Below are 24,407 nucleotides of genomic sequence, written 5' to 3'. Positions count from 1 at the left end.
TAATTTTGCGTGGTAATTATATATATATATATATAGATATAGTTTGCCAATATAAAAGACGAAACTCCAAGTTGTACTAATAATTCCATTAATTTCAAAACCAGCAAACATGCATACAGGTAAACAGGGAGGGAAAATAAAAAATAGAAGCAGCTTCGAAATTCAAAATCAATTAAAGAAAAACACTGATTATAATTAAATGAAATCAACTCAAAAATTAGAGATATATCTATATATACAAATATTTAAAGAAGAAAAATAAACCATTCCATTTCATTTCATTCCAAGATCATATATATAATAAAATCGTATATTTGATAATAATTAACATTATAACCACTTCGATCCAAGATCTTAATTTTTTGGTAAACAAAAATTAATAAATTAAAACAAAAGATTATCATGTGATATATATATCATTAGTACTCTTCTTAATAATAATCATGATCATGATTCATATACATATATAAATGTATATATATCCTAGCTAGAACTAAATTAAAACTAGTAATTAATTAACTCTTCTCTCATCATCATATACTTTTGCTTAAATTTGTCAAATGTTTCAGTAGGACTACATTAATCAAAATGAACTTTATATAATAGTAATAATAATTATAATAATAAGAGGAAGAAAGATAACAAGAATGAGTAGCTATATATATTTATAGCTAGGGCTAATTAATAAGATGAAGAGAATTATGATCATACATAATCATCAATATCATCACCATTAAATGATTATGATGATGATGATGATTAAAAGATCAAGATCTTGGAGGTAGGAAGAATTGCGTACCAGCTATGTAAGTATTTAAAGGTTGTTGTTGTTGTTGTTGTTGTTGTTGGTATAGAGAAGAAGGATCAAAAGCTCCAACTGAAGGAGAAGCTTCGGCAGTTGTGGCAGTTGCAGCAACGGTTATAAGATCCAACGGCTGAACTGATTGATTATTCCCTCCACCACCGCCCGATGAAGTTTCTCCAACCATATTGTTGTAATTCGTTTCAAGTCCATGATCGTACAGAATTCCCTTGAACACGTGTCCTCCTATATTAACAGCCGTTTGATATGCATACTGATCATCATTATCTTCCATTGAACTCACTTTAACGCATCGAAATACCGCTTGCGAATTCACTTCCGATGGAAAATTCCCAACTTCTAACCCTCCTATAATTTAAAAGTCCCACATGGATTAAATTTAAAAACACTAAACAATTTATAAACAACATTGGTAATAACACAAACAGTAGAACTAAAAACCCTTACTTACCTGAATGGGTGGTTTGTAATCGAGAAGAATTGGATGAAATGATCAAGGCATTATTATTACTATCTCTGAGTCGTTTAGGCTGTTGTTCTTGAAGTGAAGAGAGTTGTTGCTGATGTTGCTGTCTTTCACGGCGTTTAGAAGCTGGGACCCAAGTACTCTTCACATGAGTTTGACAGTCATAACCACGGCTTTTACAACAAGTTCTACACCTCATATGAACACAATCTTTCTTAGCTTGGTTACCACAATCTTGACAGCTCACTCCACCACTACTACTACCCAATAATCCACCACTACCGCCACCAACGCCTCCCGAAGAATTAGAAGATCTCATCATCATGAATCTGGCCGCTGATGTTGATTCATGATGCTGCTCATCAGAAGAATCAACGGTAATCGAACCACCACCACCAGCAGCAGCACCAGCGCCAAGGCTTCTGTAACTGCTAGGCCCCACACCTAGAGCCGCGGCGGAAGAGTAAAGATCTTGGTGGTGATGGTGGCTGTGGTGGTGGTGGTGGGGCCGAGTGGGAATCGTTTGGAGATGGAGTAAAGCTGCTTGTTGTTCTTGTTGCCAAAGCTCAAAAGTTGTGCTTGTGCTATTATTATTTGTCTGATGATCATTATTGTTGTTGTGTGGTTTAACGTTGTACCAGAAAAATGTTTCCGGATGAGCTTGAATGTTGTTGTTGTTGCTGTTGTTGTTGTTGTTGTTGTTGTCGTCTTCTTCTTCTTGAGCTGCGGCGGCGGCTGCAGCTGAAGCCGGTGCTGCTGACGTGGAAGATGATCCTAGAGAGAAGAACCCAGCCATATTTCTTCTTCTTCTTCCACCACTGACCCCAATTGTGAACGAAAATCCATATCAAATACCAAACACACCTCTCAAAAACAAAAAGAGAGTAAAGAAAAATCTCTAAAGCAAAAAAAACACCCCCAAAAAAGAGAAATCTCTTTATCTTAAATCCATGTTTGTTTGAGAATTGATAAGATCTCCCCCCAATTCTTGTACTACTAACTAGTCTCACTCTCTCCAACTATTATAGTGTGGTGTTTTTTTTTTTTTTTTTTTTTTTTTTTTTTATGAGAGACTTAAATTTAAGTTGTGGCATTTATTTAAGGAAGCACCACAATTAAGTTTCTCTCTCTGCAACGCCGCCATGCCTCTCTCACTTTCTCTTTCTCTTTTTCTTTCTCTCTCTACTGCTCTGCACAGCTGCAATGAACCCCAAATTTAAGTCTCTCCCCTAACTTGTCTTTCTCTCTCTCTCTAACTTTCTCTTTTGGTTTGGCTAAGCTATCTGTGTGTGTGTTGTTTTCACATCTCCAAATGGGAATGATCAACCGCTAACTAAATCCCTCGCATGCTAATCTCACGGTTTTCCTTGCGCCACGTGTCGCCGCACCAGCTTTTGCTTCTTCGTCCTTTGCACCGGAAAACCCGCTACTTTTCTGTCACACTCCTTCTCCTTTAATGACCCTTCTCTTATTATTATTATTATTATTATTATTATTATTATTATTATTATTAATTTCCAATAAATACTCATATTTCAATTAATTATATTTTATATAGTGACAGTAGCCAAGTGTAACCACATTTTCTTTTTGTCAAAGGGAATTACATTTTTTTTATTTAATTAATTTTTTTTAGAATTTAAATATATTATCTTTGATACGGACATTTGTGTATGCGTGGATGCAATTTTGAAAATTTATAAGATAATAAAATAAAAATTAATTAATTAAACTAATTGGGATTAGTTTATTGAGGTAGAGAGATTCGGGCAGTGAAAAAGAGGCGTATTTTTCATCGAATTTGTAAATAAATAAAAATTAAATCATACCCCTTTTGTTTAAATTGTGGTCACATAAGGGAACACAGCGCCACCTCTCCTCGTACTTTTTATAATTTTTATTTAATTTTTCAAAAATTAAATTTAGCCAAAAACCAGTATTAATAAAATTTAATTAAAACAATGGGGGACCAACCGTGGTGTTAATTTCTTAAATGACGTGCAATTTATTTAAATATATTTATTTGTAGGAGAGGAGAGAAGAGGAGTTGACTATTTGAATTGAAGGGTATTTTGGTCATTTCATGAGTAAGTGTAGTGTGTGTGTGTGTGTAAATATTTGACGTTGTTAAATGAGTGATTAAATGTGGTTCACAGTCTCCGCCGGCCTGCAATATCGCCGAATGAGGGCTATGACAGAAATTTTGTGAGGCCGTACAGTTATGTTTAATACTTGATGATTATAATTACATAATATTAATTAATATTTTCTTATTAAAATAAAATATAATTAGAAATGGAAATGGAAATGAAATTTCTCATCACTTGCATTGCATATATCATTGGGGGCTTGATTCATTTATATGTGTAACAATAAAATTGTTAACACAACAAATAAATTATAACTTTTTTAATTAGCTATGAACATAATTTTAATAATTTGTATTATTTATCTAATTATATTTCCAATATTAAAATTATGGCATATATATTAAGTTTGGACAACTCATTAATTGAAGAGTTGTTCCGAGATAAATGTGGCAGCAATTAATAAAATTTGGTTTGAAAATGATAATTGCTATAAGGTACTTAAATTAAATTAAATTATGTGGGAGTTGATATATATTAAATTACACCAATAATATAATATAGTAGGAAGTGTTAGGTACTACTTGCATTTTATCATTTATAATGAATATTATTATTATGCGAGGCACCATTTTATGAATGGTTGACGACATTTTATTGAAGTTATTACATTAAATTATATGAGCTCTAATATGTTTACACCAATAATAATATAATACTCGGATAGTAATATATATCTTTGGTACTTTTTAATATTTCTCATTCATAATTCAAAAATTAATTTAAAAAATATGGATCATATATAATTCGTGTTCCTTGTGGTTCTGTGGGAATAAAGAAGACAATGATGATATGCCAAAGTATTAATAATCTATAATATTAAAACAAAGCAATAGAAACATATAGCTACATCTATACTCATATATATACAAACGAAAAAAAGGAATTATAGTAGTACAAATTATTTGATTATATATAGTTATATGGGGTTGAATTCTGTAGATATGTATATATAGGTGATTATGTAAGAATGAAGTACTATATATAGAGTTCCAAAATTGTAAAACCCATAGAAGGTTAGACGTTCCAAAAAAAGTGAGTCTTTATTTCAGTTAAACTGACCAATATATGATCACATACATTTATAAATAATTTCTTGTGTCATTGTGACCTACGTATATACCTTAAAAAACCTACCTCATTCCCAAATTCACACTACACTACTATTCATCTTAAGTCTTATTTATTAACTGGAACAAAAACTCATGATATATATATACATGTATATAGGTTACATATATGTAGTAGCTTTATTATTATCTCTTCTTAATTTAATCTCTTTCTGATTATGTATTTAAGTAGACTTGATCAACACGTTTTAACTCTGATATGCTGTATTTTAAATAAGATATACTCGACAGTGTGTACAATAAAAAAAATATTATAATTAATGTAATTTAATATGGAATTTCATGATGAATATTAAAATTTTATATTCAATTAGTGTTGGACATAAATTTTATTTTTCTCATAATTATGAATAAATAAGGACGTGTTATATATACTAGGGAATATAGCCGCTCTTCGCGCGGCTGATGTAAATTTTTTAGTATTATAATAAATAGTTACTTAAAAATATAAAATTAGAATAGTAAAATTATAAATATACTATTTCATTTCATATTATTATAAATAATTTATTTATTAAAAACTAAATGCACAATTTTATTAATTATTTTTTAGAATTATTTATTAAGAAATTTAAAATTTATTATATATGTAGTATTTTAAATTGCTTTGTTAAAAGAAATTATTTTTATAAAAATAAATAAATAAGATGGTATAGAAAAAAATTATTGTATCTCATAATGCATTATTTTCATATCTCGATCATTCAAAACTATTGTTATTAGTTTTATTTAAGGTTTTGATGTTTTTTTTTTGTTTTTTTAGATTTCAGTAACTAAATAAAGTATGACTATAGCAGTTTGTTTTATTAAATTAAACTAATAAAATATTGTTTACATTATTAATAATTGTATGGATAGAGTGCAAGTGAATCATCCAAATACTTTTTGTCATCATTTTTTTATCAATTATCATCAAAAACTTTTCAATTTCTTTTTCCTCTACTAAAAAATATTTCATAATTAACCCATAACCTTAACTATTTAATTTATAGCAAAAATCACTGTGGTAAATAAAAAAAAAATAATAGAGACAACTATTTCATTTATAGCATAATATCAATGAGAAATAAAAAAAATGAAAAGAATCTATTATTTCATGATTTTTTTTAAGAAAATAACCAACCGAAAAATATATAGAGAAAAAAGAAAGTACTATAGTTGCATGGAGAATAGCTATCCAATAGAAAGAACAAAAATAAATCAATAGCAAATTTATTATACAATGCTAGAATATGTAGAGAAGGAAGGTGAAAATATTAGATAAAAGATTAAGAATATTAGTAATATTAGATAGATATGGTGATAGAGAGCTTGTATCAGACAAATTTATTTTTACATATTTATATTGAGTTGTAGGTTTAAAGATGTTATATATGATATTAGGGTTATAAATATATAGATGGAGATTTATATCCGTTTAAAATATTTCCTAAGAATATTATTTTAATTATAATAGGGTAGGCTTAGGATATTTTAAACTTAATAAAAAATTAAAAAAAAATGAGAGAATTAAGAAGAGAAGAGATACTGCTATTATATATAAATAAAAAGTGACCATGAATTTCTCATAAACCATTTTATTTTTAATATTTAATGCTTAATAATCTCTTCACATTCTTTTTTAGTTTACTATGATTTTGAACTACATTTGTGTTTTTGCCATTTTTTCTGTTCATTGTGATCTTGAACCACAATGAATTATTCTAAATAATATAAATAAAATGGACGATTATTTTATATATATATATATTTTTAATTTCTAGAGTTATAGTTATATAGAGTTGAAATATGCTAAATATCAATTCAAATATTAAAACCATTTTATTTTTAATATTTAATGCTTAATAATCTCTTCTCATTCTTTCTTAGTTTATTATGATTTTAAACTACATTTGTGTTTTTGCCACTTTTTCTGTTCATTGTGATCTTGAACCACAATGAATTATTCTAAATAATATAAATAAAATGGAAGATTATTTTATATATATATATATATAATTTCTAGAGTTATAGTTATATAGAGTTGAAATATGCTAAATATCAATTCAAATATTAATAGGATTTGTTTTATTATTATTTTATTATATATAAATAATATTTTATTATTTTATTAAATAAAAATAAAAAGCCACCCATAAATTTCTCATAAACCAAGAATTTCAGTTATATAGACACACTTTATATAGAATAGATATTTAATGTATATTTTTTTAATTATATTAATTATTATTAAATAACGTATATTTTTTTTTTTAAAAAAAAAGAATTTAAATAACGTGTTTCAGTAGGCTACACACATAAATATAGCTAATAAAAAGCGCTTTTCGAACGTTACAAAATGATACATTTTGGTATATAAATATTAATGATCTTAGAAAAGTAGCTATAATATATATCAAATTAGTTATATATGCATGCATATTAATTACGTACGTATTTTTTTTTATTCATTTAGGAATAATAGTATGGAACAAATATATTTATTTGTAAAAGACATTTTTTTTTGTAAAGGATATATTGGTTATCGTCATGGACAAAGCCACACTAATACATGCACTATCAATTGCCTCATCTCAAATTCTAAAATAAAATAAATAAATAAAAGATGTGTATACATATAAGTGGCATATACTTATATACATAAATAATAGAGAGTAAATACGATTCTATATTTTGTAAAAGAAAAATATAAGTTACAGATTAGATTATCTCTATTTTGTTAAATAATAGAATGAATCTTATATTTTTCAAAATGGTACAAATATATATAGGACCCTAAATTGATTTTTTATAAAAATTAAACTTAATAATAATCTGACTTAAATGTGTTATGACAAAATTAGTTAAATTTCCTACGTCTATTCGTGTTAGAAATTGTCTTTAAGTTGATTATATATATTTAAAAAAAGTTATCAAAAATTGAACGCGGGGTCATATTTATACCATTTTAAAAAATATAGAATCTATTTTGTTATTTAACAAAATAGGGGGTCCAATCTATAACTTTTGCAAAATAAAATTTACCCTTATAAATAACATCATATTGTATAAAATATTTTCTACAATTACTAATTAACTAAAATAAAAAATATATATATATACATCCAAATTAATTTAAAGAATAATGATTTTGTCCCCTAAATTATTGTAATAAAATGTCCTTGAATTTTGAAAATAATAATTATAAATATGCTCCTTGCATATAACTCATTTTTTGAGATAATTTTTGATGTGGCTACAAAACCACTCATATAATTACAGTGTACTTAGAGCATCACCAAGGAGGCATCAAATTTGGTGATGCAGTAGAATTAGTCCTCTAACGTAGCTGCAAATATTACACTAAATTGCTGTGTGTGCTACAGTGCACGACATATATGCTGTGCACTGTTCATACGACATACTTTTTTTTATATAATTAATTTTTATATATGTTTATATTATTAATTGTATTTATTAAATTACAATGTGTCTTTTTAAAAGTGGTACACTGATGTACTTCTATTTGTTTCAAAATTTGAGACTTTTTTTTTATAGTAGCGTACATTATACTTATTTAAGAAATCCTGCAAAATTTTTTAAAAAATTAAATAAATTTAACATGCCGAAAATAAGGTTCAAACTGTCTATTACACGGGTAATTTTTTTTTTTTTTATATAATATATTATATTTAATTAATATATTTATATTATTAATTGAATTTATGAAATTATAATGTATTTTTTTAAAAGTAGTATATTGATGTACTTTTACTTGTTTTCGCATTTGACAGATTTTTTAGTTTTTTTTTTATTAAAAAATTAATATAATAATAAGGAATATTTTTTTAGTGTAATTTTTGGTGTTGTGGTTGGAGTGAAGATAGTTTTTAACATCAAATTTAGTGATAGTGTGACACCAAATTTGATGAACTCCTTGGAGATGCTCTTACGTGTCTATTTAGCTAACTTAAACTAGATAAAACTAAGTATAATGATATTAAACATTCAAATATTAACTCTATAATTATAAATATACATTTCTAGATTTTAATCTTTTAATAATTAAAATAGTTTTAGCTTTTAACCATAATTTTTTTATAAATTTTTTAATAAATTATTTTTTAACTGCTAATAACCAAATAACTTTTAATTTTTTTAGAAAGTGTGTCAAACATACCCTTAATCCTTTGTATTATTTTAATTTTAATATGTTGATTTTGAACATATATAGTAGTCTAAATAGTAAAATATAACTAAACTGATCAAAAGTGTCATAAATATTTTGAACAAAAAAAACTAATAAGAATTTATTATATTGATGGAGATGGAGTAAACGTTGTTAGAAAAGCCAAATATTCTCATGTACAGTCGAAGTTGGTATATAAAATAACTTAAAATTAATGAAAAACACTGGAAAATTATATATTATTGTGTTTATGTGATAAGAGAGAACAAGTCTCCCACTCCATAAAACAAGGCTTTGCCCATGTGCTCCTACTCAACTCAAGCCACGTCATCAATCTCTGTTTTGGCCTTTTCCTGATGATCATTAGATTGAAAAAATTATGATTAGATATATATATATTTAATTAATTTGTTGATGTTCTTAATTAAGCACGAACTTAATTAACTATTATCTAGCTTAACTTTCATCTTATTAATTAATTTGTAATATAATTCATTTTATTATATGCATAATGATAATAACTTTCAATAAAAGTAATTAATTAGTTAGGTCCCGTTATAATATATAAATTAACTTTTATTTTGAAAAAAATTAATAATTTGACTTTTCAAAAACTGATTATAAAGTTAGAATTAGTTGATATATTATCCAGTAAAAGCAATCAATTACTTCTTAATCAACCCATGCACACAAATATAATATTCTTCTATTATATCTATTTCCCTTAAGACTTAAGTTAAAATATTAATATAGCTTTTTATCAAGTAATTGGACTAATTAATGAGATATTTCACCGGTTTAATTAAGGGTGCGTTTGATAATACTTTTTTAATCAGTTTTTTGTTTTTAAAAGTAGAAAAGTGAAAATATTTTTTAAAATCATGTTCTATAAAACTGTTTTTACTTTTCAATTTTTTAATTAAGAATCTAAATTTTAAAAACAAAAAAATCACTTTTAGAATTTTTTTAAACAGCATTTTTCTTAATTAATTAATATTTTGGACTCCGACCCCAACCTAGACCCTGGGACCCGGACTCTGGCGTCGGCCCCAGTCCTGAACTCGGACTACAGCCCCGGCCCCAGACCACCTGGACCTGACTTAAATGAAATTAAAAATAAAAATAAAATTAAAAGTTATAGAACACACTTTTGTTTTCTGTTTTTAAAATTGAAAAACAAAAGTCGTTATAGAACACATTTTTATTTTTTAAAAACAAAATTTTAAAAACACAAATTTTACATTTGTTTTTTTTTTTTTTAAATTAAAAAACAAAAGTGTTACCAAACGCCTCCTAAGTTTTACATATATTTTCTTAATCAACCCATATGCATATTTCCTTGAGTGAACATAAAAATATCTATACATTGTAAATAGAAGTTATAAAATTAGATCATTAATTAATTAATTAATAATATATATAATAAAGATTATCCATAACTATTTAGACCCTCTAGTTTTGTAAATTGACATAATAATAAACAAAGTGCATTTAATTAGTCTGCAATTTATTTAATTATACATAATTAACACTGCAACTTATTCACTATCCCTCAGATTTTACAAGTGATGGGACGGTTTCTTGGGTTAAGCCTAGTGATAATGTAATCAAAATCTCTATTAATGCAGCAATTTTTTTATCACAGTTCATCTTATGGTTTCGGGTTGGTGGCAAGGGATCATCATGGCTATTTGATTCAGGCCAAAACGGTCTATCGTAGGGGTACAATGGCACCAGACATGGCTGAAGCTTTAGCCATAAGTTGAATCAAGGATTAATATGGGTGGCCTAAAGTTAAACTTGAGTCAGATTGTCTCTCAATTGTTCAAGCTATTCGCATCAACATTATTATAGTTTCACCGCTTGGGAAAGTGGTGAAGGACTGTCGAAAACTTTTATTTCTTTTAAACAATGTTTCTTTGTTTTTTATTAAACGATCTACTAATATAACTACTCACAGCTTTGTTAGAGCATCATATTCTTTTTCAGATCGAGTTTTCAGTAGGAGAGATATTCCTACTAAATTACAGTCTTCTCTTTTAGTTAATTTAACAAATTAATAAAATTTTAATTTGCATTTCAAAAAAAAAAAAAAAACATTGCTACTTATTACATATTTTATTTTTTTTCAATTATAGGAAAAGCCCTATATATTATATCTAATAATAACGTTATATAACTTATTAAGTTGCTTTTTGTATCTATTTGAAAAAGCATTTTTCGTCAAAAAGAAAGGTAACTATTACTATTGAGAGATTCTTGATGAGAAAAAAAAGCTCTCTCTCTCTCTTCAATATATCTCTCTATATCTCATTAAATACAAGAACACCTAATATTGGTCAATTTTTCAACTCGATGCATTTTATAGTACATGAATACTCTCACTATTATTAGGAATATAAACAACTGTAAACCACTTTATATAAATTTATATTATATATATACACATGAAACTTGGTAGAAGAGCCATAATTTAGTGAGAAGGAAATTATCATATTACATTAAAATATGAGTAAGTTTATATTACAGTTCTTATTAATGGGTAAGTTTATATTAAAATTTTTAATTAAAGGTATGTTTTTCATAGATTTTTTATCTGGTTCGATATTTAGAAGAATTTTTAATTTAATTTTTTTTTTTTTATAGTGGTATACATTATAATTAAATAAAATTTTATTATATTTTTTTGCACTTGTGATTATTTTTTTTAAACACGTAGTAAATAACTGTTTGAACTTTATTTTTGTTACGGTAAATTATTCAAAATGTTTAAAAAAATTTACAAGTACTCTTAAATAAATATAAACATACACAATCATAAAAAATCAGCCTATTTTTTTTTTTTTTTGAATATTGAAGGTCTACACAAATTTCAAAAAAATCCAAAAATAGAATTTCAAATTTTCAAAACCCCATACATAATTTGAAATATTTAAATCAACATTTTATGTAATGAATAAGAAAAAAGAAAAGGGAAGTTGAGATGGTATATTAGTGGTGCATTTAAATTTATATACACATAATGTTTGCCCCGAGTTACTCGGTAACCCAATAATAAATACAAAAGTGATCATCTCTCTCTCTCTCTCTCCCCAGTTTTTGAGCGAAATTGAAGCAAAATGTGTTAAGGTTAAAATGTCCTTATCAACTTTTCTAATAATTACAGCTGCCTTACAACATCCAATCTCTAACCATCAAAACATATAGGTGGCGTCTCTCACCATCAAAACATATAGGTGGCGTTTGGTAATACTTTTTTAACCCATTTTTTATTTTTAAAAGTAGAAAAGTGATTTTTTTTTTCAAAAACATGTTCTATAAAACTGTTTTTACTTTTTAATTTTATAATTAGAAATCAAAATTTTAAAAACAAAAAATATCACTTTCAATATTTTTTTAAACAGTTTTTTTTTTCTTAATCAATCTTTTGGATTACGACCAGACCCGGACCTAAATTCCATCCCCACAACCCTGGCGCTGAACTCAGCTTTTGACTTGAACCCGAATCCGACCCCGGACCTAGACGCGACTTAAATAAAATCAAAAAATAAAAATAAAAATAAATTTTACAGAACACACTTTTGTTTTCTGTTTTTAAAATTGAAAAACAAAAGTCGTTACAGAACGCATTTTTGTTTTTCAAAAATAAATTTATTAAAAACAAAAATTTTACTTTCATTTTGTCATTAAAAAATTAAAAAACAAAAGTGTTACCAAACGGCACCATATAAAATAAATACATATCAAATATTTAATGTATAATATCCACGTATATCATATAATTAGATTCATTTGATAAGATTGTATTATATTATAGGGATATTTATAATTGTTACAAATATAACTTAAATAAAAAAAAAAAATAACAGTAAAAATATTTTATTTTATGATTTTATTACAGTCGTATAATTTTTTAGTCATCAAAAGTCAACTCAAAAACACGTTGTGATATATTATTAAATTATGTATTAAATAAGTTAAAAAAATATATTGTCACATAATTTGAGTTGGTATTTAATAGGCTTAATTGACACTTATTATAACAGCCAAAAAAAAGTACAATTACTGCAACTTATTTATAAGATAAAGTATTTTTACTACTATTTTTTTATTAGAATCATATATGTAATAATTACAAATATTAAGAGAATTTTGCCGCAAATGTTTTTATATTATATTAAATTGTATGTGTATATACACATATATAAGTTAATACCATAAACTATATAAATATGTGATATATAATACGAAGTATAATACTATATAATAGAATATGATGTAGTACAGTATACCAAACAGACTGATGGTAGGAAATAAAAAGAAACTATAGTACAATTAAAAAGAGAGTTTTTTTTAACATTCATCTTTTTCAAATTAATACTATAAATTCTATATTATTGTGACAGTCAGTAGTCCCGTGATCCGTAAGGGGAAACACCGGGTAAGCTGTGCAATCCCACACCGCTTGGGGAAGGTCAAGTGGGATGATTCTGAGACTGTGTAGGTATGGGACTACACAGTTAAAGAGGGCTTAAATGGATTGATTGGTACTAACTATATCAACAAGGTGCATCTTGTTTTTCGGTAGCCCATCTTGAAAGAACTCCACAGTTAAGCGTGCTTGACTTTGAGCAATTTCAAGGATGGGTGACCTATTGGGAAGTTTTCCCAGGAAGCGTGCGAGTGAGGACAAAGCACGCTGGAAACACTCGTGTTGGTCTGTAGGGTCAGTCGTCAGTCCATGAAGCAGCCAGAGTGACGTACTCGTGTATAAGAGTCATTCATTCCGTGGGTGTAAGGACCCAATAGAAGCTTGAAGCGGGGATGTTACAATTATATCTAGAAATTAATAAGCAACCAATTATGTTCTATTATATATGTGTTGAAGATAGGCCCTTTTCACTACAATAATTTTGAATTATGTTAGCCTATTCTAATAATTGATATATACATATATTTATACATATAGTGCCATGTCAAAACAAAAATAATGTTACAAACTTACAATCACTTATTAATAATTCACCCATCAATAAATTTGACTGTAAGAGAAAGGTACGTAACTCAAAATACACATGTACCTAATAGTTAATTTATAGATAACTATACGTAGTACTAACATATTTTTTTGATACTAAATATCGCGAAATAATACTGAATTTTATTTAAGTACTTATTTATACGGTTTTTATTAAATCGGCAACATATATACATATATGGGTGCACTCTTATTAATGGGTAATGAATAAAATTAGAAAATTTTGAGTTTTTATGTTTAATTTTTCTATTTAATTAAAAAAATCTCTCATTTTTATATCATATGGGCTGAGATTGTTTCATCGATAAAAAAAAATTAAAAAAAAAAGTTAAGTTTGAGTTAAATATTTTTGTATGAACATATTTTTAATATAGTGTAAAAAGAGATATTTTTTGATATTTTTTTTAATTAAGCAGTCAAATTAAGCATAGAAATTCAAATTTGTGATTTCATGGTTTGATATTTTTAAAATTAATATTTATAATTGAATTTGTTTAGTAATCATTCATGAGTAATAATACCCATTAAGAAGTGTTCCACGTATATTAGGGCTATAAATAATTAGTGATAATATTATCGTAATGATTATTTTTTTTTTTTGAATTTAGACATTGAAATTATAATATGCATATATATATATAGAGACTTACACGTTGTTTCTTTCAAAAGTTTACAACTTATTAATATATCAAAATTAATGAACACATGATTACTCGCAATATTTGTTCACTATCTTGTTCGTAGCTTTTATTTTTTCACAAGTTGTATCCTTCAGGCACTTGATTTGTCGCCTATATGTTATGGACGACTTTTCAGTTTAATGAAATCTTACTTTTATTCAAAAAAAAAAAAAATTTAATTAATGAACACATGCATTGTATTGATGTTCTAATATTTTATAATTATTAATTTCACATTAATGAAAGAATGTAACAAACAAAATAAATAATTATCTAAATAAATAAATAATTATCTAAATTAATATTTGTAATATATTTATTAAAATTATTTAGAAATAGAATAATAATAATTTATATTGTTTATTTTATGAGAAAACCTAATCAAAATATGTTTAAATTGACTAAATTAATTATTCTTTTGAGTTAAATTATATTACATGATAATTATTTTAGAAGACATGTTTTAAAAGATTTTAATATTAAAAAATAAAATATAAATAAATAAAAATTATTATCCTTAATGATATTATTTTTTAAAAAATTAGTGATGTCTTTTTTATTATTTTTTATGTTTATGTTATCAAAGTTGTCCTTTTATAATTTTAATAAATTAAGTAAATAAATATAAGAAAATAACTATCATAATACCATGAATTCTCAATATTTATTTGTAACATACCATTAATACTTATATAGTGAATCACTGATAATATTTGTAATCACCCATGAACGATTTTATATATTTTCCTTAAATATTTTTTTTTTAGAAATTTGATTTTGTTATCATTCTTTAAAAATAAGTAAAACAGTCAAACAAAGACTGATTCTCTTTGAGCTAGTGTACCTATATATATATATATAATATAATATATATAGTACATGCATGGCTCTCTTCTTGATTAACACCTTAAAATCCTTTGATGGACACCTTTCATTTCATGCCTATACAAATCATATCAAATATATACAAGGACATATATCATATACATATATGTAATTATGTAAACAACATTAACATTATTATTATAATAATTATCACTCTTTTTAATTATAATAATGTGCGTACGTAACAAATTATAAACATATATAACATCATATATATTCATGCATAAAAAAGAAATTAGTGACGATGTCTTATGATCAAACCACATACAATTAACTATTCATTAATAGTTATATTAATATATATACTAACTTTTATTCTCACCAAACATGATCGATCTCTAGGGAATGAGAGATATATATATGTCTATATATACAAATTCATCCCGTGATGAATTATTTTTCTTTTATATTTTTCCATGCATATCACACGCATACATTATATATTTTTTTAACAAAAATAATTAATTATATTAATACACAGATAATTAATTACATATATTTTTATACATATTTTATAATATTTATTACACGCGCTTTAAGAAAAGAATTGGGAAGATAAAAGGACCCGAAGAGAAAAAAAGCTAGAGAGAGAGAGAAGAAGAGTAATAAAGAAAAAAGGGGTTTATTAATTATTATTTTTTAGTGAAGAGAAGAAAAATTAAATTAAATTAAAAACAAATAAATAAATAAATAAAATGAATGATAGTATACGAGTCCCAATAATTGTTGTACCTGTGTTTCTGTCATTCTCGAGCCCTGTGTTTGTTCCCATGGTTGACTACCACCTTATATAGATATAACCCCAAATTAACTTTATGCTTCGAAAAAAAAATGTAGAAAAAATAAATAAAACGCGTTTTAATTAATATGAATGTTGTTATCCTCTCTGTGTGTTTCTGTATCGATTTTTTATATTTGTTTATTGGTGAAAAATGTCTGTCACACACTGCAAAATTGCACTGATCATTTTTCACTCTGGTCCTCCAAACTACAACTATACTCTCTGTAAAAATAAAAATAAAATAATAATTGAAGGGTAGTAGTCATTGGGACAATGCCCTTTTTTCTAGATTTTATTATTAGTACTAGTATTATATTCTTGAATTTTTTTTTTTTTAAAGTATGTATAGATATATAAAAGAGAATTAATAAGTATGGTAATTAATTTTATTTTATTTTTTTGGCCACAAATCCCAAAGTTAACTAACCCTTCTTGGGTCACTAGCAAAGATAGAAAAATAAATTAATGAGTTAGTTACTATTGCAAATGAGACCTACACCCATGTTGTTGTCAACTTCCATTTTTGGGAAACTTATAAATAAATTAAGAGAACCCAAGAAAATTCCTTTCTTTTTTTATTTTTTATTTTTGTGAGAATTAGGTTTATTTAATTAGGGTTTTTGTTTTTATGTTTTCCCAAATTTGTTTAAGCAGTAGTAGATAGAGAAAAAACTTTGGTGAAAAATAGTTGGGATATTGAGAGAGTCACTATCAAGTACAATAAATTTTTTAGGGGGTTTTGATTGAAACTGGCATGTGAAGATGTGGTTAAATATTTAGGAGAAATTATTAAGTCAAAAATATGCCTAAAAGATTTGGTTTCTCTCTCTTTCTCAGGAGTCCCATCTAAACCTCAAACATAAAATTTAAATAAAATAATAATGATATGTAAAATAAAAGAAAAATAAAGATTTGAAAGAGTTTTATAAAATTCCTTTCTATTCGGTATCCATATATTCCATTATCCACAGAGCAGAGCAGACCATATATACAATATGATTACAAAATCTTTATATATACCTCTCTGCCAATAATATATATATATACAATACAATACATATAGTCTATAGAGTGAGTGAAATTACAACTTGGGTAGGTCACATGCACTGTAGTGTGGTTCTTCATGGGCCACCCCAACTCCAAACCCCTCTTAAATTGTGATTTGTGCTTTTTAACTTCTATGCAATAAATTTAATAAAGTGTTGGCTTCTCTTAAAAAAGATTTTTAGAGCCAAAAATTAAAATCTATACTCAATAGAACCCTCAAACAGTTGAAGAAGTGTTTTTAGAGCTTCAAAAATTACTTTTAAAAGCTCAATTAATAACAAATTAACTATATATTATAGCTTTTAGAATATTATTATTGGGTACCAGTAGGGTCTAATACTTCTAAATATATTATTTTGTGATTGGTTAGTAATACTCCCTAAAAATTATTATTTAATTAAATTATATAGAACTCGACACTTAATTTAGACCAATAGCGATATTGACACATAAGATGGCCGGGTGCTAGACATGCTTTTAAGCATTTCTCTTAGCTCTTCATGTGATGCTTGTAAATTGTTAAGAGAATTGTTAAAATGTATTATTGGTGCCTAACATGGTGTCGTATATATATTATTAGTGTAATTAAGTATTGGGTCTCATATAACATAAGAAAATAACTTTTAATAAATTGTAATATCCAGTTTATTTTTATTATTATTATTATTATCATTATTATTATTATTATTATTATTATTGTTGTTGTTGTTGTTGTTGTTGTTGTGAGTGTGTGACTAGAAAAAAAAATGATATATATATATATATATTAAATAGTGAGATAAATAAATAGTGAAGCATTAGATTAGTTAGTTAGTTTAAAATTTAAAATTTAAATTTAAATCAGCATAATTTTATCTGATTAGTTAGATATTTATTTTTAAATTTAAACCTATTATACGATATGTTATATACGTATATACTCTATAACCCTAGCGTGAGATAGTATCGTATTCCCTTATTCTCACCATCTCTCAATTTCTTTTTTTTATTCTCTCTATTGAACCAAATCAATTGTTTTAATCTTAAGAGCTTCGGGGTTAGCAATCAACCGATCATCGTTCCGTGTCTTCGAAATCTTCAGGTAAAATTCGTACTTGTTTTTATTTTCGTTTTCAGAGAAATAGGCTTTCATAAAACTATCATATCTCTCTCCCCATAGGTCCGTTTTCAGTGATCTAGGTACCGTTTTTGTAACGCCCTTACTTACGTAAAATAAGATGCCATAAATAAACTGGCGTTAAGATACTAATGTTGCCTTTATTAAAAAAAAAATAACAATTTTCAAAACATGGGTACCCAGTTGAAAATAAAGTATTACCACTTAGGGAAAAGTAATAGAAAATTTAAACGACAACATCCTCGATAAGTTTAATAAATTAAAAAAAACTTTCAGCGGAAGATGGCCAAGACCACACGCAGTTACATGATCACACGAGATACACCCCATGCTGCCCAGACTCAACTTGTCACCGAAAACTTACGGGCTTACTTATCTCACATAGGGGGTAAATAAGGGGTGAGCCGCAAAGCCCAAGAAGGAAAAACAAAATACTATGTACCAAAGATTCACACATCATAGCACAAACATATACATCAAACATACAACAACCTAATCATAAGTATAAATAGAGGCAGCCACACAAATACCGAAATACCACACACTCACACTCACAATCACACTCAGCCTTCCATACAAATGCGGAGTGTCTTACGTTCTTAACCAGAACGCAGTACCAATAACCAGTGCACCCTTACGTACACTGCCTCACTTACCACATCACCATACATGTGTGGTTTCCAACCACTTCCAAGTACCTGGAACATGATTAAACAGCCATATACAATTCATCGATAAAACACTATTTCACCGAAACTATCACATTCCACAGTTTCAATACAATTTATTCAAGCAGTTATACTAGATACTCAAACCATATAAAAAGCAAGTATAAAGTATAATTATTTTTCCTTACCTCAACTCCGCTGTAATTAACTCCTACGATACCTTCTAGGCCCTATAACAATTAGTGAAACCCTTAGTCCACCGATAAACTCAATATATTTATTACTCTTACTGTACAGCAACTTTAGCCTAGAATTTGACTTATAAAACGTTTGAATTAGAAGTCCTACTGTTCACAAAGTTTTTAGTTAATTGAAAGACCTTTCTAACGGTATAAAGATCATCAAAATCGGAGCTATAACCTAGGAGTTATGCATGTTTTCTCAAAACAGTTTCTTCAAAATCCTGGATCATGCCGATTTCTGAATACAGTCCAAAAATAAAAGTTTTAAAAATAGTTACACCTCGATCTAGATAATACTTTCTTCATAAAAAATGTAGCTATTTTTCTAAGCTTTAAAACGAGATAAAGATCTTTTAAAATGGATCAAAAGTGAGAGAGATATTGAATTTTTACTGAAGATACTTTTTCTGAAACAAAACTTAAAACGAAATATCATAACCGAGTAAAGATACTAACTTTTGACTGGTAAGAACTCCTAATTAGGGAAAGGTTTCTTCATAGAAAATATGGATTATTGAATTATCTTTCTAACAGTACAAGAATCGCTTGAAAATAATAGATATCGAGAGAGATATGACACTTTTACTAAGGCAATATCGAAAAGAAATTTAAAAAAAACTGTAATTCGAAAGTCAGTGTAAAACATGAATTTTTTGACATCGAAATAATCAAAATTAGGAAATAGTTTCTTCATGAAAAATGTAGAACATTAAATTATCTTTAAAACTGTGACAGTCAGTAGTCCCGTGATCCGTAAGGGGAAACACCGGGTAAGCTGTGCAATCCCACACCGCCTGGGGAAGGTCAAGTGGGATGATTCTGAGACTGTGTAGGTATGCGACTACACAGTTGAAGAGAGCTTAAATGGATTGATTGGTACTACCTATGTCAACAAGGTGCATCTTGTTTTTCGGTAGCCCATCTCGAAAGAACTCCACAGTTAAGCGAGCTTGACTTGGGAGCAATTTCAAGGATGGGTGACCTCCTGGGAAGTTTTCCCAGGATGCGTGTGAGTGAGGACAAAGCACGCTGGAAACACTCGTGTTGGTCTGTAGGGTCAGTCATCGATCCAGGAAGCAGCCAGAGTGACGTACTCGTGTATAAGAGCCATTCAGTCCGTGGGTGTAAGGACCCAATGGAGGCTTGAAGCGGGGACGTTACATAAATATCGCTAACTAGTTATAAGACGCCACTTACAGAAAATGCTAGATACCTCTAGACATGCTCTCACCTATTTTCATTTAAGGCGTTAATGTGTAACATTTAGATGATGTTAGGCACTAATATTTAATAGTAATGCTCAATAAAAAAAATACTAAAAGGTATCATTAGTGTTTAGCACTTTGCTTAGCTAGTATCATACTGCTATTGTTGTAACTAAATATCGAATCTTATATAACTTAAAAAAATAATAACTTTTAAAAAATATGGCTAACTAATTATGAAACGTCACTCATAAAAAGTATTGAGCACCAGTGGTGTTCAATATAATACTCTATAATTTAATATAATAACATTGAGAAAATATTAGTAAGTAGTCATAAAATACTACTTGTAAAAAATATTAAGTACTTAATAACAATACTTTTGAGTATAAATTATATTATAAAGTGCTAATTAATTATAAATTACACATCTCCTATAATTTGGAGCAGAATGCTATTTCTGTTTAAGGTAAGAAAAATATAATAAAGTTTGTATGGAGGTGAATAGGGATGGATATGGATTGGAAGGAGTGGTGATTTTTTCTCTTAATATATTAGTTGATGGGTCCCATTGTTATTAATTCCATGATCGACCTCAGTAGCTGTCAAATATCAAACTCATATATATATGTATGTATGTATATACATTTGGCTTAAAAGGGGGGGTCTAGTCACACTTCATAATTCTCATCATGCACCAGCTAAAGGATTCTCAGGTTTGACTCCTCAACAGTACCTTGGTTATTTTTATATGATTTAATATAACAATATTAATTATATTTACCCTTTATTTTGTCCGATTCAATGTACATGTATTAAAATTCAAAATTCAACCGGATATATATATATATGTTGTTAGGGATATGATTTTGTTCCGTTATTGTACTTTCACGGATTGTAATCCGTGATGTACGGCAGCCGTCAGATGAATGAATTATTTGATCTGACGGCAGAGATTAATCTAAGAGTAATTAGGATTAAAAAGTAAAAACGTACTCTGACACTCATCTAATGTACCCTGAGACCCATCTAATGTACTACGAAATACATTCCGTAAAAATACATCACGGGACAAAATCATATTCCTATGTTGTTATAATTATTAATTATGTGTACTTGTAATAATTTGTTGTATAAATTTTTGAGATTTTTTCATTTTTATATTTTAATACAGTTTTTTTTTTATTTATACAAAATTTTACATAGAGATTATTATTGTAACTAACGGAGCAATTTAAATCGTAACTAAAATCGTATAGCAACCCTATAAAAATTACTTTAAAAATTCAAACTGTAAATTTTAAAAAAATAATTTAAAAATAATATATAAAATAATTTCTCTATATTTTTAAATTTATTTTTTTTTATTTAAATTTTTATTGCAGATAAATAATTAAGTATTATAATCATTAAAAATATTTATCTTATAAATTTCTCTTATATAATCCATATATCGACAGAAAAGATTATTAAATATTAGAAAAGAAGAGAAAAAAAAATCATTGGGCTATATATAGTGTAATAATTAGGTTGCCATGAATAAAAAGTGGGTAAAAACAAATTCTTTAGGGGACATATATATCGATGTTTAACAATATTTATTTGTCACTTTGTACCACTACTAAAGTTTAAACTCTGCATTGAGAACATACGCAAATTAAAAATGATGATAGCTAATTACAATCTCCTATTATAATTTTTTAGTTAATTTTTACATTTAAAATTACATGTTAAAATATTTTTTTCAATTTTTTTTCATAAAAGTATTCGTTATAGTTATAGTATAAATTTGTTTAAAATTTTGAATAGTTTATAGTGCCGAAAACAGAGTTCCTAATATTCCAGTTTACCACTCGTGTTAAAAAAAATTCAAACGTATTTTTGGCACTGTAAACTATTTGAAATTTTTTAAAAATTTACAGGGATAATGTTGTAAGCATAACAAATACCACTGTGAAAAAAAATTGAAAAAGAATATTCTGACAAATGTTTTTGGACATAGAGGTTAACTAAGACAGGAGGTTGACGGTAGCACTCCTTAAAAAACGTAATATATATATTTACAGAGAGAAACTAAATAAATCTAGTTTATTTTCTTTGAAACCAATCTAATTTATTTAATAATTAATTAGACTAGAACTATATATATCAAAGCTAAAATATGACCCCTATGTGGAAGCCAAATAAGATTTGATATACTTACTATTATATAATTGCTTAATTAGTTAATTTACTCGTTTAAATTTCTTTAGTTATATTATAGGTTTATAATCATATAAAAGTCAATGCTATATACCCCCTAAACATATACGTTATCCACTTTTAAAGGAAAAAAAATAGATATACATTATAACACCAACCAAATTTATCCTATGTTTGGTAGACAGGAAAAGTGGAAGGAAAGAGAACTTCAAAGAGAAAAGTGAAGAGAAGAAGAAAGAATTGTATGTTTAGTAGGAAAGAAAATAAGAAGGAAGAGAAGAATGAGTGGAAAAAAAGTTAAAAAGAAAATCCAGAAAAAATTATAGCATTACTTTTATCATTATTTTCTTTTTCTATCTTCTCTAGTTTCTATCCTTTATTATTATTATTATTATTATTTCATCTACTTTTCTTTCCATTCATACCAAACATAGTGTAATTAAATAGATTAAATTTTAGAAATTCTCATATTTGGCCAAAGTTAAATGCATATTGTACTTTTGTGAACATGAACTTTAAATCAAATCTGATCGTGCAGTTGGGTCACGGCCGCATTGCTCATCGAGGCCATAAATATTAATTTCAGTACGTAGTATTAATTGGGGGATTAAATTAATTGACTATATATAACTATAGCATGCAATACTAATTAGTAATTAATGATTGATTATAATTTATATTATTATATATCCATAAACACATTATGCATTAAACTTCATAATGAGAACGGCAAACAAAATTAATTAATTGACTTTTATTTGTTGATTTCCATTATTAATTAGTGAGGTTTTTATTAGTTAGCTAGTGAACATATATTGATTTTAATTTTATATATCGAACAATAATGTTATCAATTTTCTCAGCATCACCACGCATCACCACGAGATGTCACTATAACAAATATTAGAAACAAGAATGGATTTTCTCTTCTTTATTGATTATACTAAAACTAACTAATAGTAGCCAAATCGATGTTTGTAGCTAATAATATTGAGAAATGTTAAAGGACACCAGTGGTGCTTACCACTTGTCAATATCGTTATTGGTCCAACTAAGTATCAGGTCTCATATAATTTAATATAATAACTTTTATGAAGTATCGCTATCCAATCGCAACGCGACATGTTGAAAAGGTGCTAGGCACCACTGGTGCCTAATAGCAATGCTCAATAATATTAGAGTGAATATGTAGAGTTTTGGTTTGGATAAATCTCAGCTCATCTCTTACTAAGTGAACCGTGTATTTCGTTTATAGAATTCTTAGGTACACATACATCTACTAATACACAAATACAAAAATCAATACAACAATATTCTAACAGAATTCTTACACCCAATAAAGTGGAAAGAATATTCTAGAGTGGCCTAATCTTAACAAAATGATGAGAGGAATATCCTCTGTCATGGCAGTGCATGATACTCCTGTGAGGCTCAGGTATTAGGCAGGTTCTTAACACCACCCCTCAAACAAAGGGGTGACATTTTTATACCGAGTTTGTCCACAAGAACTTGGAACTTGGAATGAGAGAGACTCTTTCTGATGCAGTCTGCAATCTGATAAAAAATTGGCACATATCTGATCTCAAGTTCTTTCCTTAGACCTTATTTCGAACAAAGTGACTGTCAATCTTGATGTGCTTGGTTTTAACATAATAGACAGGGTTAGAAACAAGAGCACTAGCACTAAGATTATCATACCAAGTGACATGTTTCTCAGGTAGCTTGAATTTTAGCTCTTTTAACAGAGATTCGATCTAAGTAATTTAAGTAACCACTTGTGCTAATGCTTTGTATTCAGACTCAGTGCT

The 24,407-nt window shown here is 27.1% G+C and overlaps 1 protein-coding gene across 1 annotated transcript; it reads right to left on the bottom strand.

Moving 5' to 3' along the window:
• Positions 1 to 382: 382 nt before the first annotated feature.
• Positions 383 to 2,725, bottom strand: LOC115714116 (protein SHI RELATED SEQUENCE 1). The gene is made up of 2 exons (XM_030642661.2): positions 1,275 to 2,725; positions 383 to 1,171 (listed from the first exon to the last, which is right to left on the bottom strand). The coding sequence occupies exons 1-2, from the start codon at positions 2,083 to 2,085 to the stop codon at positions 768 to 770; spliced, it is 1,215 nt and encodes a 404-aa protein (XP_030498521.2). The 5' UTR covers positions 2,086 to 2,725; the 3' UTR covers positions 383 to 767.
• Between the last annotated feature and the right edge of the window lie 21,682 nt (positions 2,726 to 24,407).

Source organism: Cannabis sativa, chromosome 4 (assembly GCF_029168945.1).
Source record: "Cannabis sativa cultivar Pink pepper isolate KNU-18-1 chromosome 4, ASM2916894v1, whole genome shotgun sequence".
NCBI classification, from domain to species: Eukaryota; Viridiplantae; Streptophyta; class Magnoliopsida; order Rosales; family Cannabaceae; genus Cannabis; species Cannabis sativa.
The sequence above is the reverse complement of the archived record's forward strand: the minus strand, read 5'-3'. Positions and strand labels throughout refer to the sequence as shown.